We start from the raw sequence: 13076 nt of genomic DNA, 5'->3' as shown, positions 1-13076 counted from the left end.
AGTTCAGCTTCTTACATCCCATTATTAAATGAAATCATCACTCAGTACTTAGTTACTTAGCAGCTAGCTCTTCATGTCACCGTAGTCCCAAGAATCATCTCACTTTTTTTCTGGAAACCTTGTCCCTCTTGATCAAGTATTGTATGCTACACATTGACTGTCAGTTCCCTGGAGCCAGGTGTTGTCAGTCTGGGTATAGGATGGGGTTCATCAAAGGATGTTGCCGCGCCCTCACAGCCAGAGTACCGAGCTTGGCGGAGGGTGTCGGGATTGAAACACTTAACAGACCACAACGAGAAGTTAAGAAGAAGCTGCTGCCACCACTGTTTATTACAGAGAGTAATAGGCTTATATACCCAAGCCAGGGGACAGGCTAAGCATAGGAGGAAGTCATGTACCACCCACACCTGGGGTCAAGGTATACCTGCACTACACACTAGAAAGTTTTGAAAACAACCTTGTTTGCTCAGCCTTTTTTGCACAGAAGTTCTATAGCTGGGCGGGGAGGAAGGGAACTGTGAGGGACAAGTACTTAAATTTCCCAACAGATGTAGCTGCAGAGCAGATAAAACCCCATGCTAGGGTGCTTCCAGCCATAATTTTTAACCATTTCTGTGTATATTCTTCTCTTTAGAATAGAAAATGAAGCCAATGAGATGAATCATCCATAAGACATTTGCACCTGTCTAATGAGCTGAGTTCTATACTGGAGCCCACAAGGTAGAAAGAGGAATTGACTCTCCAAAGTCATCTCTTGGTCTTCTGGGGAGACCACGACATGTGGGTTAACACACACACACACACACACACACACACACACACACACACACACACTGGAAATGTAAAATAAATTAAAATTTTAACCATGAACTACAGTATGCTTTATGTTTGCCCCCCCCACACACACTATCACTTAATCTATTCCAGTCAGTGGTAACCTGCCTGAGGCTGGAGGGACAACAGAGACCAAGGATAGCTATGGAGTGAACTAACACAAAACTGGAAATTTAAATCAACATGGGGAGTTTACAATTTTGTTTTTAATTTGAACGCAGAGTTATTGAGGGTGACAACATTGCTTTGAAATGTCAAAAGGTTACAACCCTGATCGCAGACTGTCCTCATCTGCAAGCTCGCATTGGCACAGGCCTGGCTGACACTAGATGTAGCCTGTGGTTGTCAGACCTCGGGAGGTAACAACAGTCAGGTGCTCAAATTCAGAGTCAGGGGCTACAGCTAGTGAAGTGGCGAAAGGGGTAGCCCGAGGGCTGGCCAGCATAGCATCTTGGACCTGCCTCTCAAGCAGGGTGTGGCCAGATGCTTTCCAGTGGCCTGTTGAAATTTCACTACTTCTAATCTGTCCTTTTACAAAGTGCAGGGCACAAAGGCTTGTGTTTAGTATTTGGGGTATTCCATTGTCTTCTCTACTCAGGGAAAGGGGTGTGAGTGTAAGGTGTGTAGGGTGTCCAAATAGGGCCAAACTTCATTCTTGCCACTTGCATCTCATTCAGTCATGAGAGATAGATGGAGAATAGACTGATGGATCCACAGGGAGCAGCCTTAGGGGCTCAGGGTGATACTGGTACAGGAAGCTAGGAGCCCAAAAAGAGGGAAGACCTGTCTGTCAAAGGAGGTTTGGAAGGTGTAGATGTGTTTGTTAGTGATGGCATCATAGAAGACAACGTCTCCACGGTCATGATCCACGTAGACACCCACTTTCTTAAGACTGATGAGAACATTCTCCCGGACATTGCAGTTGGTGAATGGCTGACATCCAGAGGACGAGATCCGAAGTGCCCACAAACAGTTGGTCCCAGAGTTCTGACTCTGGGACAACATGGCCAACTCTGTGGCCACGCCCACCATGGCAACCCCACCTGAGGGACCCTGGATTTCCACCTCCCACACCCTGCAGCCTGAGGAAAGGCTTGGGGAACCCCTCACACAGTGGAAAGGGTAGAATGGTCGAGGTTTTCCCTGATTATTCAAGTTGTCTTGGATGATGTACAAAGTCGCTTTCTTTAGGTCTTGAGAAAAGGTGAGGTTTCGATCAGCTGAGATCATGTCCAGGGTCACAGGGACTGTGGGAAGATAAAGAAGCATAAAGGGGGACAGCTTCAGCTCAAGTCCTCCAGCACCCTGCTTTTGAATATCTCATATTGCAGCTAGAAGGAGAATTTCTCTTTCAAATCCCAGTCCATGTCTTCGGACTCCTAGTTTGTTTTGGTTTTCTGGGAAGAGTTCTTAACCCAAGGAGAACTGATACTCACTGTGCATGTAGCTAAGGATGATCCTGAACTTCTCATCCTTCAGGCTTCACCTTCCTGGTGCTGGAATTACAGATGTGGGCCGCCATGCCCATGCTCCCTACACCCCTCTCTCCAATACCTCTCCCCACTCTCCATCCCTAGGTCTCAAATGTAGCCCCTAATTTTATGAGTTGCTGTTCTGTGGGTGAAGAGGGAAGCTCCCCTAGTCCTTGTTTGTGGCCATAGCACCCTGAATAATTTGAATTTTATAACAGTGAGGCTTTGTCTTCTTCATTTCCCCATTTTCTGGTTCTCATATGGCAAACAATTGAAGCTACTGTAAGATGTCAAAGTTCAGTCTGGTTTTCTAAAATGGGGTCAGGTGGTGACTCACCTGATAAGCTTGGGCTCCCAAGCCTGACACCTGATTTCAATCCAGAAACCCACATGGTGGGAGACCAACTCCCCCAGTGGGGTAGCTAGAGACATGACCCAAGCACATCTTACCCATATCTGTTTCCCAGGCCTGGCTAAGTAAGTTGTATCACTGGGGAACAAAGGGATGGGGACGATGACCTCAGAGAAAGACAGAGGTAGGAACTTCTATGGTCTGCTAGTGGGCAATTGGGAGAAGAGCAATGTTGGGTGGGAATAACCACCATTCAGACTTGTCTCCTGTTCTGTTGGAGGTGCTCATTGCCAGGCATGGTGGTGTATACCTCTAACTCCAGTGCGCGCGCACGCACGCACACACACACACACACACACACACACACACACACACCAGCCAGTGGGAGAGAAAAAATAACTAATAAAAGATTTGGTGAGATGGTTTGGCAGGTTCAGATACAGACGCTTGCTACCCGAGCCCAGAATTCACATAAAATAAACTCATCTAAGGGAGAACAGTCTTCACAGAATAGGTCTCTGACCTCCACTCTGTGGCTCTCACCTCCATTGTGCATAAGTATGTTCACACAATAATAACCAAGAAAAGAATGTTTTAAAGAAAAAATAAAGATGAGTTTCAGGGGGAGCTAGAAGGAAAGGCCAGCATCCAGGGAAGAGCAGCCCCCAAATCTCTTCAGTAAGGAATCTGCTGACTTGGTGTCACCTATAGGTTATCAGTGTGCACAGAGCCCAGGCTCACAGCCAGCTCCTCCTCCAAGAACATAGGGTAAGGGGCCCAGCTTTGCTACAGAGCAATGCTGAAGGAGGCCTGAAAGTAGAAGGTGATGGAATAAGGCTGGCATTAGGTGACCCTAGTTTTAACAATTCATTGCCATTTGAGGTACAGGAGAAAAGAGAGGTCAGTAGGGTATTAGGTACTGCTGAGCTTCAGAGACAGTAGAAGGGACATAGACCAAGCAGCAGGTTACACATGCACAATAGGTGCCCCCTGTTTGGGGCTTGGACTTTCCCATGTAAAGTATAGTTTGGGAAGCAGAAGGGGTAGATGCCTGTCCCTCACTCTACATCGACCCATCTCTGGCCCCTGAAGTCTACACAGTTCCACAGCCCTTCCTCTCAGTCTCTCCTGTGTGGTGAGCCTTATTCATCCTTCTGATCTTCTTTTGTTCCTGCTTTTACCAGGGAAACTGAGAGCAATCATTCATGCAGTGTGTTGTGCATGTTAGGTAGCTGTTCCTGGGGTCTGTCTCTAACTTTCCTCTACTGTATCAGAGCCATGAATAGGCAGAAAATTTGACCTGCAGACCTGGAGGTCCCTTGCTTCCCTATGGGATGACCAATGTGCCAGGCAGGAATCCTACCTGAGGTATGAAATGCTGAGTTATTCTTCTGTAACAGGTGCCCTAGGAATCGGAGAGAGAAAAACAAATGTTAAGTTGATAACAAGAGGTTATAAATTAAAAGGCATATTGAGGATGGTCTGCCGAACCTGGCTTTTGTGCTAGCTGCCATGAGAGCTAGCACCCTCAGATGACATCATTACAGGATATTGTCTCAGTGGGTCTCCACTCCTTGGCTTTGTTTGTCATTTAACAAATAAAGCTTGCCTGAAGATCAGAGTGCAGAGCTAAGCCACTAGTTAACCACACACAACTAAGTAAGACTCACTAGTTAGCCACAAACCTAAGCCACTAGTTAGTCATAGAGGACAGACAGTGGTGGCCACACATTTAATCCCAGCACTTGGGAGGCAGAGGCAGATGGATCTCTGTCAGTTCAAGGCCAGCTTGGGCTATATGCGAGTGAATCGGTCTAAAAGAGAAACAGAGCTCACACAAAGGTGACTCAGCCTTGGGATCCCATGCCTTTCATCCCAGCACTAGGGAGGAATATAAGGCAGGTGGAGACAGGAGTGCAGGAGTGTAGTGTATTCAGTTTGCAGTCACGCTGAGGACAGGATCACCCCTTTTGGCCCCAAGTCTTGGTAGAAGCAAGAACTCTCTAGTGGCTGGCTGATGGGAGATGTCATTCTGTATATGTTTCTCATACTGGTTAATAAATAAAGCACTGTTGGCCAATAGGAAAGGAAGATAGGAGGGACTAGGAGACAAGGAGGAAGAGGAAGTAGTAAGGAGGGTCAGGATGGAGAGCCTGGAGAGAACAGAACTGCCATTCCTCCGCTCTTGGTAAGACCACGTGGAAATACATAGAAATGGGTTAATAATTAAGACAGAGCTAGCCGATAAGAAACAAGTACCCAGGCCAACAGAATTGTATCTAATACAGAGTCTCTGTGTGTTATTTGGGGCTGGCGCAGCGGCAGGACAAGACCAGGCGGCAGGCGGAAAAACCCTACTCATTACAGCTGGCTGCTTTGCTTTTCTGACCTTCATTTTGGTGTCACTCTGATTACCCAAATGTTAAATCTAAAGCAATTCTGTAAGTTTGCTCCTCATTGGTGTTCACACACACTGGACATCCCTTCCTCAGTCTCCCATTAAAGAGAGTCCTCCCTTTTGTATTCTTCACTTTCCCCCAAAAGCAGGATTAGCACACACTTACATTTCTCCATTTCCTTTTTATTCAGGCTGTCCAGGAACGTGCTCATATCTTTCTTCCCTTCAGCCTTCAGGTTGTCTATGAGGAGAGAGTGAAGGAGATAGAGGCAACCAGGATCGTGCAGTGAGGCTCTGATTGCTAATGTGGGGAGAGGTGGTCCTGGGGTTTCTCTCATGGTCTCAATGGGCCAAGAAGGCAGCAAACAGGGAGAGCTGCCTGCTGTGGTTCTCCAGTACAGCTCAGCCCAGAACAAAAGTATTAAGAGCCACAGACATGGGCCACTGAATTTTGATGCCGTTTTGCAAACATAAAAGTCCAGGGTGTGCTGACACTCAGGAAGCTGACACAGGAGGAAGACAACTTTTGGGCTAGTCCACAGTACATAGTGAGTTCCAGAGTCTGGGATATTTACTCAATGTCTCAAAAGGAAAAAAGGGAGGGGGGAGCTGAAGAGAGGCCTCAGTAGTTAAAAGCACCAGTGGACCAGGTCCAATTCCAGTACCCACTGAAACTCCAATCCCAGAGGATCTGACACCCTCTTCTGACCTCCTAGCAAGCACACAATACATGCATACACAACACCCACACAAATAAAATAAAGAAAACTTTTAAAAAGAAATAAATAAAATGAATTTAAATAACGTGTTTTCTTCAGCTCAGAACATAAGGAAATATTTCAGTTTGTAGAGTAAAGGCTTAGTGCTTCCGGGCACAGTGCTGGAATTCCAGCTGCTTAGAAGGCTCAAATGGGAAGAGTCATTGAACTGTTCCACAAGAGACTGCCCTGGACAGTATTTCCATTTGCTTTTGTTTTAATTGTTAAATATTATGTTCTATCTTAATATTGAGTCTTTCAGAGTCAGTGTTTACTCTTTGCCTACACTATGTATGAATGCATTCTGGTGCCCAGGGGTACACGTGACCAGCAGCCAAGAACATGCTTCTAGCCCCATGTTCATCACCTAGTACACACACAAAAAAAATCTGCAATAATAAGTGCTTTGACTCTGGGGCTGTAGCATGAGAAATTTCTGGATAATGATGCTTTGAAATTATCCAGCATTCATCCTGGCTTCTGACAGACTCAAGCCTGCACCAGGAAGTTCAGGCAGTGTCTGGGGTGATGGAAAGAATCCTAAGGCAGCTAAGCACAGTCAGTGGTGGCAGCCACACCTCACCTTTTAATTCCTCAAGGCTTTTTATGATGACCACGTGTCTTGCTTTTGCTTCCCTGGTTTTTCTCTCCAGGTCCGCAGGAATTGGGGTCGGGTTGAGAAACTGAAAGTCCTTACTCCTGTGAAGATATGTTGATCTGAGTAGTAAGCTCGGGGGATAGAGTTTGGACAGGAGGGGCCTGCAAGATGGTTTCTGGGGTGGAGGTAGAGTGAGAAACACAGTCTGGAGCCAGGATGCTGAGTATCAGGGGGCCAGGGCGGGAACACAGGGTTGAATGAGATCAGACCTGAGGAAATATGGAGATGAAGATGGGAGATGGATGCAGAGAGGAGAGAAGGGATAGGGGAAGGGAAGTAGAGTAGGAAACCCAGGATTTGCCCACTTGATCAAGAGGAATGGTGAGGGGGAGCTGGGAAAGAAAAGACTGCTGCTGTAAATCTGGGTATTTGGTGAAAAAAGCTGCTGTGCTACTGTGGCCAGCTTGGTCTTCCCCACCTGCGGCCTAAATAGTTTATAGCCGAGTTATTGGGGGATGTGAACATATTTTTGGATATAGGCTGAATGTTGTATGTGTGAGTGAACCAGAAAGCCCAGTGCACTTGGGATGCCCATCATACCTGCTCAAGGTGTCTTTGATGTCCTGGAAGAGAAAGAGAACAGTATAAGAACTTGTCAGAGTCACAGGCACCAAGAAGGGGTTCAGACTCAGCTAGAGGCAGAGTGAAGACACCCCAGCTTTCTGCCCTTTCTCTCTCCTCTGTCTGTCTCTGTCTCTCTGTCTCTGTCTCTCTCTCCCCTCCACTCAGAACTGCTTTCCCCCAAAACTCCTGACACAGTTGGGACAGTGTTTAAACCCCAGGAGGAACAGAGTGAGGAGAGAAGAAAGAGAGACATTGGGAGATGGTGTTGCTCTGGTGTGGAACCAGGGAGCTGAGCTTGCTGGGGTGGGGTGGCTGTCCACGACATTCTGTAAAGAAAAAAAGTGTGCTAGTCCCAGCACCTGGGTGTCCTATTAGCTCTCCTCCCCCTCTTTTCTGAGACAGTTTTATGTATCTCAGGCTGGCTTGATTTTTCCATGTAGCCAAGAATAGTCTTGAACTACTAATTCTTGTGAGGGCTGAGATGACAGGAGTGTACTCTCATATTAGTCCCACCAAAATTAATTTTTACTATTTTAAATCTAAATTTAAGCACTGTAAACATTCTCTCAGTTAAATACAACTTTATTGATTTAGCAGGACTAACTATATCTTACCTCAGCAACTGATGATATAGCATCTAAACTGAGATGTGCAAAATAACTAGTTCAGCCAGGTGGTGCATGCCTTTAATCCCAGCACTCGGGAGCAGAGGCAGGCGTACCTCTGTGAGTTCGAGACCAGCCTGGTCTACAAGAGCTAGTTCCAGGACAGGCTCCAAAAAAAAAAAAAAAAAAGCACTTACAAATGTGGAATAGCTCATAAATATGTTTAAAGAGGCTGAAATGATTACATTTGAAATACCAAATTAAATACATTGCTAAAGTATTTTTATTAAAATTACTTTTATATGATTGGGGGAGCTTGGCCTGGAATTCTTTATGTAGACCAGGCTGACTTTGAACTCACAGATAACTGCCTGCCTCCACCACCCAAGTGCTGGGATTAAAGGTGTGCCACTATATTCTTTTTTTCCTTTTTAATATAGTTACTAGAAATATAGCTTGAAATGTATTTCTTTTTATTGTGTTTTATTTTTTAGGTTTATTAATTTTGAGAATAATTTGAAACATATTTTATTATTTTTAATTTTTATTTATTTGTGTATATTTTTCATGTATGAGTGTTCTGTCTGCATGTATCCCTTCAGGCCAGAGGAGAGCATCAGATCCCATTACAGATGGTTGTGAGCCACCATGTGATTGCTGGGAATTGAACTCAGAACTTCTGGAAGAGCAGACAGAGCCACCTCTCCAGCCCTATTTTTATTTATTTTTTTTTAACTGTGTGTGTGTGTAACTGAGAATGCTGGTACCCTGCAAGGCCAGAGCCATCGGATGTGCTGGAGCTGAAGTTACAGGAGGAGGCCAGAGGAAAACTTGTGGGCATTGGCCCTGTTCTTCCACCGTGTGTCTTGGAGGATTGGTGGCAAGTGCCTTTGCACAATGAGTCTGAGATATACTTTTAAGTAACATATGCATCCTACATTATGGTTCTAAACTGTGAGCTGGGTGTAGTAGCACATGTCTAAATCTCAACATATGATAGGAAGAGGTAGGAAGATCAGAAATTCAGTGATACTTTTGGTTGCATAACATACTCCAGGGTGTGTGTGTGTGTGTGTGTGTGTGTGTGTGTGTGTGTGTGTGTGCCTCTGTGTGTGTGTGTGTGTAGAATTGCAGGTGTGAGGCACCGTGCCCAGCTGTTTGAGACAGTGTCTTGATCTCTGCTCATGGCAGCCTTGGACTAGCAGCAATTCTCTTGCCTCAGCGTCCTGAGTTATGGGAGGGGCTTTGGTTAGGGCAGCAGTTCTCAACCCTCTTAATGCTGCTGGCCTTTAATACAGTTCCTCATGTTGTGGTGATGTCCTGCACCATAAAATTTTCATTGCTCTATCATGGTGGTAAATCTGATACTCTCGTTACTTGGAATGTAAATATTTGATATTTTCCATGGTCTGAGGTGCCTCCTGTGAAAGGGTCAGTGGACCCCCTCACAGGGATGGAGACCCACAGGTTGAGAACTGCTGGGTTAGGTGAAGAAGAGTGGTGGCTTCGTTCAGGAAAGCAATAAAGAGCAGTGAAGAAGCCACACTTCAGATGTGCGGCTTATGGGGAGGAAGGGTGTGGTGAACACTGGACCTTGAGGGGGGAAGGGCATTAGAGAGGAATAGTACACTATGTCAGACACAATATGAACAGAGCCTTGTGGGGAACCACAGGCTTCCCTTTAAAACCTGGAAAAGAGCTTTATCAAAAGTGTTCACTTAAAGCAGGAAAGATACCGGTCAGGTTGTGGATTCTATGATGGGGTCGGTGGAAGCCTCAGGGAAATCCCCAAGGAAAGTATCTGACTTTTATGTTCTTTCAGGGAGTGGAGGGGGGGGACAAAGGGCATGGAGGAACCGGATATTAGGAGCTGTTAGGCCACAATATAATACAGATTCTTAAGTCTCTTTTAGGGAGAGACACAGAGAGACAGATGAAGAGTTTGTTCCCAAAGGACTTACATCCAGTAACTCCATGGGTGGTGCTTGTAGCCTGTTCTTCAGGGACTTTGTGATCTTCCTGAGGGAAGTCAACTGCTCATTAGTCACGGTGGTATACTGTTCTATCTGCCTGGCTCCGGCATGCTCCAGCCAGCCCAACCTGGACAGGAGGAATCTTTCTTCCTCTTCCAGTCTCAGGTGCAGGTGCTTGAATTCCTCAAGGATCTTTAGTTTCTCTAGGTGGACCAGGGCCTGGGGACGAGGGAAGGAATGCAAAGATAAGGGGGGCATGAAAGAGGGTCCTCAAAGCTTCCTTTAAACCCATCATTCATTTTTTTTGGGTTGTTTTGTTTTGTTTCTGAGACAGCGTTTTTCTGTATTGCTTTGGAGCCTGTCCTGGAACTTGCTCTGTAGACCAGGCTGGCCTTGAACTCACAGAGATCCACCTACCTCTGCCTCCTGATTGCTGAGACTAAAGGCGCGCACCACCACCACCCAGCTTCCATCATTCAGTTTTTAAATCAAGTATCAATCAATAAATCAATCAATCACAGGCAAAGTCTCACTATATAACCCTGGCTAGCCAGGAACTCAGTAAGTACAACAGATTGGCCTTGAATTCATAGAGATGTACTTGCCTCTGCCTCCTACATGCTGGGAATCAAAGGCATACACCACCTGGCACCTTTCACTCTTTGGGAATATTTGAAGATTATACTGAAACAAGTTTAGAACAGTTTGCTGAGGCACACCAGTGGGGAAGGGGGTAGGGGAAGGAGGTCAAAGCACTTACTGTGTTCACAGATTTAGGCTCAATGACATACACACACATACTCTCTGTCTCTCTCTCTCACACGCACACACACACCCCATTTTACCTTCATGGACATTGGTCAGATGAACAACTATGCAATCTTAGCACTTGGGAAGTACAGACAAGAGATTCAGGAAGCTAAGGCCTGAATCTACTTGAGGCACTCTCTCAACAAACAACATCACCATGGAAAACCCAGGATAAGGTTGTAGTTCAGTTGATAGAGTGCTTGCTTACCATGCATCCTCAGCCCTGCAGTAACCTGGACATGGCGATGTAGCCCTGCAATTGCAGTACTGGGGGAAGGACAAAAGGATCAGAAGCTCAAGGCTCTTCTTTTCTAAATAACAATTTCTAGCTTATGCTACATAAGATTCTGTGTCAGGAGCTGGAGATATGGCTCAGTAAAGGACTTTATTGCTCTTGCAAAGGACTCAGAGTCAATTCCCAGAACATAAATGGTAGCTCCTAACCATCCTAACTCCAATCCCAGGGATCCAATGCCCTCTTCTGATCTCCATGCCAGGCATGCATCTGGTATACATACACACATATATGTAGACAAAGCATTCATTCACATAAAATTAAATCTAAAAATAAATAAATAAATAAATAAATAAATAAATAAATATTCTTAAAAGTCAATGGAGGGGCCTGGCATTGGTGGCACACAACTTTAGTCCCAGCACTCAGGAGGCAGAGGCAGACAGATCTCTGTGAGTTCAAGGCCAGCCTGATCTACAGAGTGAGTTCCAGGATAGGCTCCAAAGCAATACAGAGAAACCCTGTCTTGAAAAACAAAACAAAACAAAAGTCAGTGGAGGAAGAACACAAACAGACAAAAGAGAGAGAGAGAGAGAGAGAGAGAGAGAGAGAGAGAGAGAGAGAGAGAGAGAAGGAAAGAAAGAAAGAAAGGGAGGAAGAGAAGTTTAACTGCCTTCAAACTAAATTTTCTATGGAAAAAAAAAAAAAAACAACCAATCAAAACACCAGGACCTGGAGAGATGGCTCAGGAATTAAGAATTCTTCCAGAGGACCTGAATTCAGTTCCCAGCACCTAAGAAGAGCAGCTCACAAATGCCTGTAATTCCAGTTCCTCTGGTTTCTGCCAGTATTTTGCACACACACATGGCTTTCACTCACATACATCTGCTCATAAATAAAAGTAAAAACAACCTTAAAAAAAAAAAGCAGACAAAATCAGGTGGAGACATTTGGTGGTATTACAGTCTCTGTCATTTCTTACTGTGAAATCCACCTGTGGTGAAAAGGGGCTTGGGTGACCCAGCATGTGGGCAGGAGACCTGTGGTTCATTGGGGCAGTGTGCTCAGACACCACACCCTCTGCCCCTCAGCACCCTGTCTTTGTTCCAGCTCGGTGTTTAAAGAATTCTAGGAGTGTCAACAGAGCCGCCTCAACTTCCTCAGAAGAGATTCGGAGTAGATATTTCTTACCCTGAACACCTGGATTGCCCCTTCACCTCGCTTTTTCTCTTCAATTATTTCTTTGTCCTTTTGGCCCAAATCCTGAACCTGTGACATGATGTGCACCTGTGGGGAGAAGATACTTCAGTCAGGCTCAGCCTCTAGGGAGGCAGGGAAGATATCCCAGGATACTAATGTCATTATTATCAGCCCCCCTTTTCTCTCCCAGGGATCAAGCAATGTTTTTTCTTTGTACTATATGGCCCTAAGGGCCAAAATCAGGTCTTCAAACTTGATGGCCAGTGCCTTTACGCTCTGAGTTATTTTTGCTGCTCCCAAAGCACCATTTTGACTCTTCCTCTTCTCGCCTTGGTTGCAGACTGGCATTTCCCAGAACTTGGTTCTTTGAGCCCACTGGGCCTGGCCACAAACTGCCAATTCAAGTGCAGAGTGCAGCCGTGGGTGCCAACCAGCTGGAGCAGGCAGCAGCTCCTGTGTCCTCAGGAAGTTCTACTCTGCTGGGCCGTGGATAGAGAAGGACCCAGGTGCCTACCTTGTAGTTCTGGGCAGCCTCATCTACCAAGGCGACATTGTGGGACTTGTGGCTCCTGGAGTCACGACACACCACACAGAGGAACTCTCCGTCCTCCTCACAGAAGTAATGTAACTTTTCCTTGTGTTTCCGACATCTTGTCTCTTCCCCTTCTGGTTGGAATTCAGTAGGATCCATAGTCCGGATTTTCTCTGCAAGACTAGCCAACAGCTTATTGGGCCTGAATGTATTCTTACTCACAGTGACCTTGCAGAGGGGACACTGGAGTTCTTCTGTAGTTTCCCCAACCTGGCTGATGCATTGGTGGCAGAAGTTGTGTCCACAGTCAATGGTGACAGGATCCTGTAGAATTTCCAGGCAGATGGGGCAGGTCACCTCCTCCTGTAGTTTGCTTGCCATAGTGTAGCAGCAGAGCTAATTTGATATGTGAAAGCCCAGAAACATAAGGCAGGCCTTGCTGCTAGGAAAAGAAAATGAAACAGGAAGCAACAGTTAAAGTCTCTCTCGATTGGAAGACTAGAGAAGGACAAAGTGGGGGGGGGGGTAAAGTAAATGGACAACCAAAAAAGGTAAAATGTAAATGGGGAATATTGTAAGGAGAGGAGAAAAAAAAAAGATAAAAAGATGGTCAGTCCTACCTCACTGTCTCTCAAAAGCAAACAGATAATGTGAGTTCATGCTTCCTATAAAGTAGACCAAGGTT

General features: G+C 45.7%; 1 protein-coding gene across 1 annotated transcript; it reads right to left on the bottom strand.

Annotated features, from left to right (window-relative positions):
* Positions 1–1022: 1022 nt before the first annotated feature.
* On the bottom strand, positions 1023–12821 carry Trim31 (tripartite motif containing 31). The gene is made up of 8 exons (XM_051187454.1): positions 12374–12821; positions 11851–11946; positions 9603–9833; positions 7013–7035; positions 6398–6513; positions 5223–5297; positions 4022–4063; positions 1023–2081 (listed from the first exon to the last, which is right to left on the bottom strand). The coding sequence occupies exons 1-8, from the start codon at positions 12770–12772 to the stop codon at positions 1561–1563; spliced, it is 1503 nt and encodes a 500-aa protein (XP_051043411.1). The 5' UTR covers positions 12773–12821; the 3' UTR covers positions 1023–1560.
* Between the last annotated feature and the right edge of the window lie 255 nt (positions 12822–13076).

Source organism: Phodopus roborovskii, unplaced genomic scaffold, assembly GCF_943737965.1.
Source record: "Phodopus roborovskii unplaced genomic scaffold, PHOROB, whole genome shotgun sequence".
Lineage (NCBI taxonomy): Eukaryota > Metazoa > Chordata > Mammalia > Rodentia > Cricetidae > Phodopus > Phodopus roborovskii.
The sequence above is the reverse complement of the archived record's forward strand: the minus strand, read 5'-3'. Positions and strand labels throughout refer to the sequence as shown.

What these genes read in the sequence shown, in the direction of transcription:
- Trim31 (XM_051187454.1), bottom strand. Translation starts at nt 12,772, where the DNA reads ATGGCAAGCAAACTACAGGAGGAGGTGACCTGCCCCATCTGCCTGGAA. An exon ending in GGGCAATCCAGGTGTTCAGG is followed by an intron (nt 9,834 to 11,850) that starts GTAAGAAATATC and finishes CCTCGTCCCCAG; the next exon opens with GCCCTGGTCCACCTAGAGAA. An exon ending in TAAAAAGGAAATGGAGAAAT is followed by an intron (nt 4,064 to 5,222) that starts GTAAGTGTGTGC and finishes TCCGATTCCTAG; the next exon opens with GGCACCTGTTACAGAAGAAT.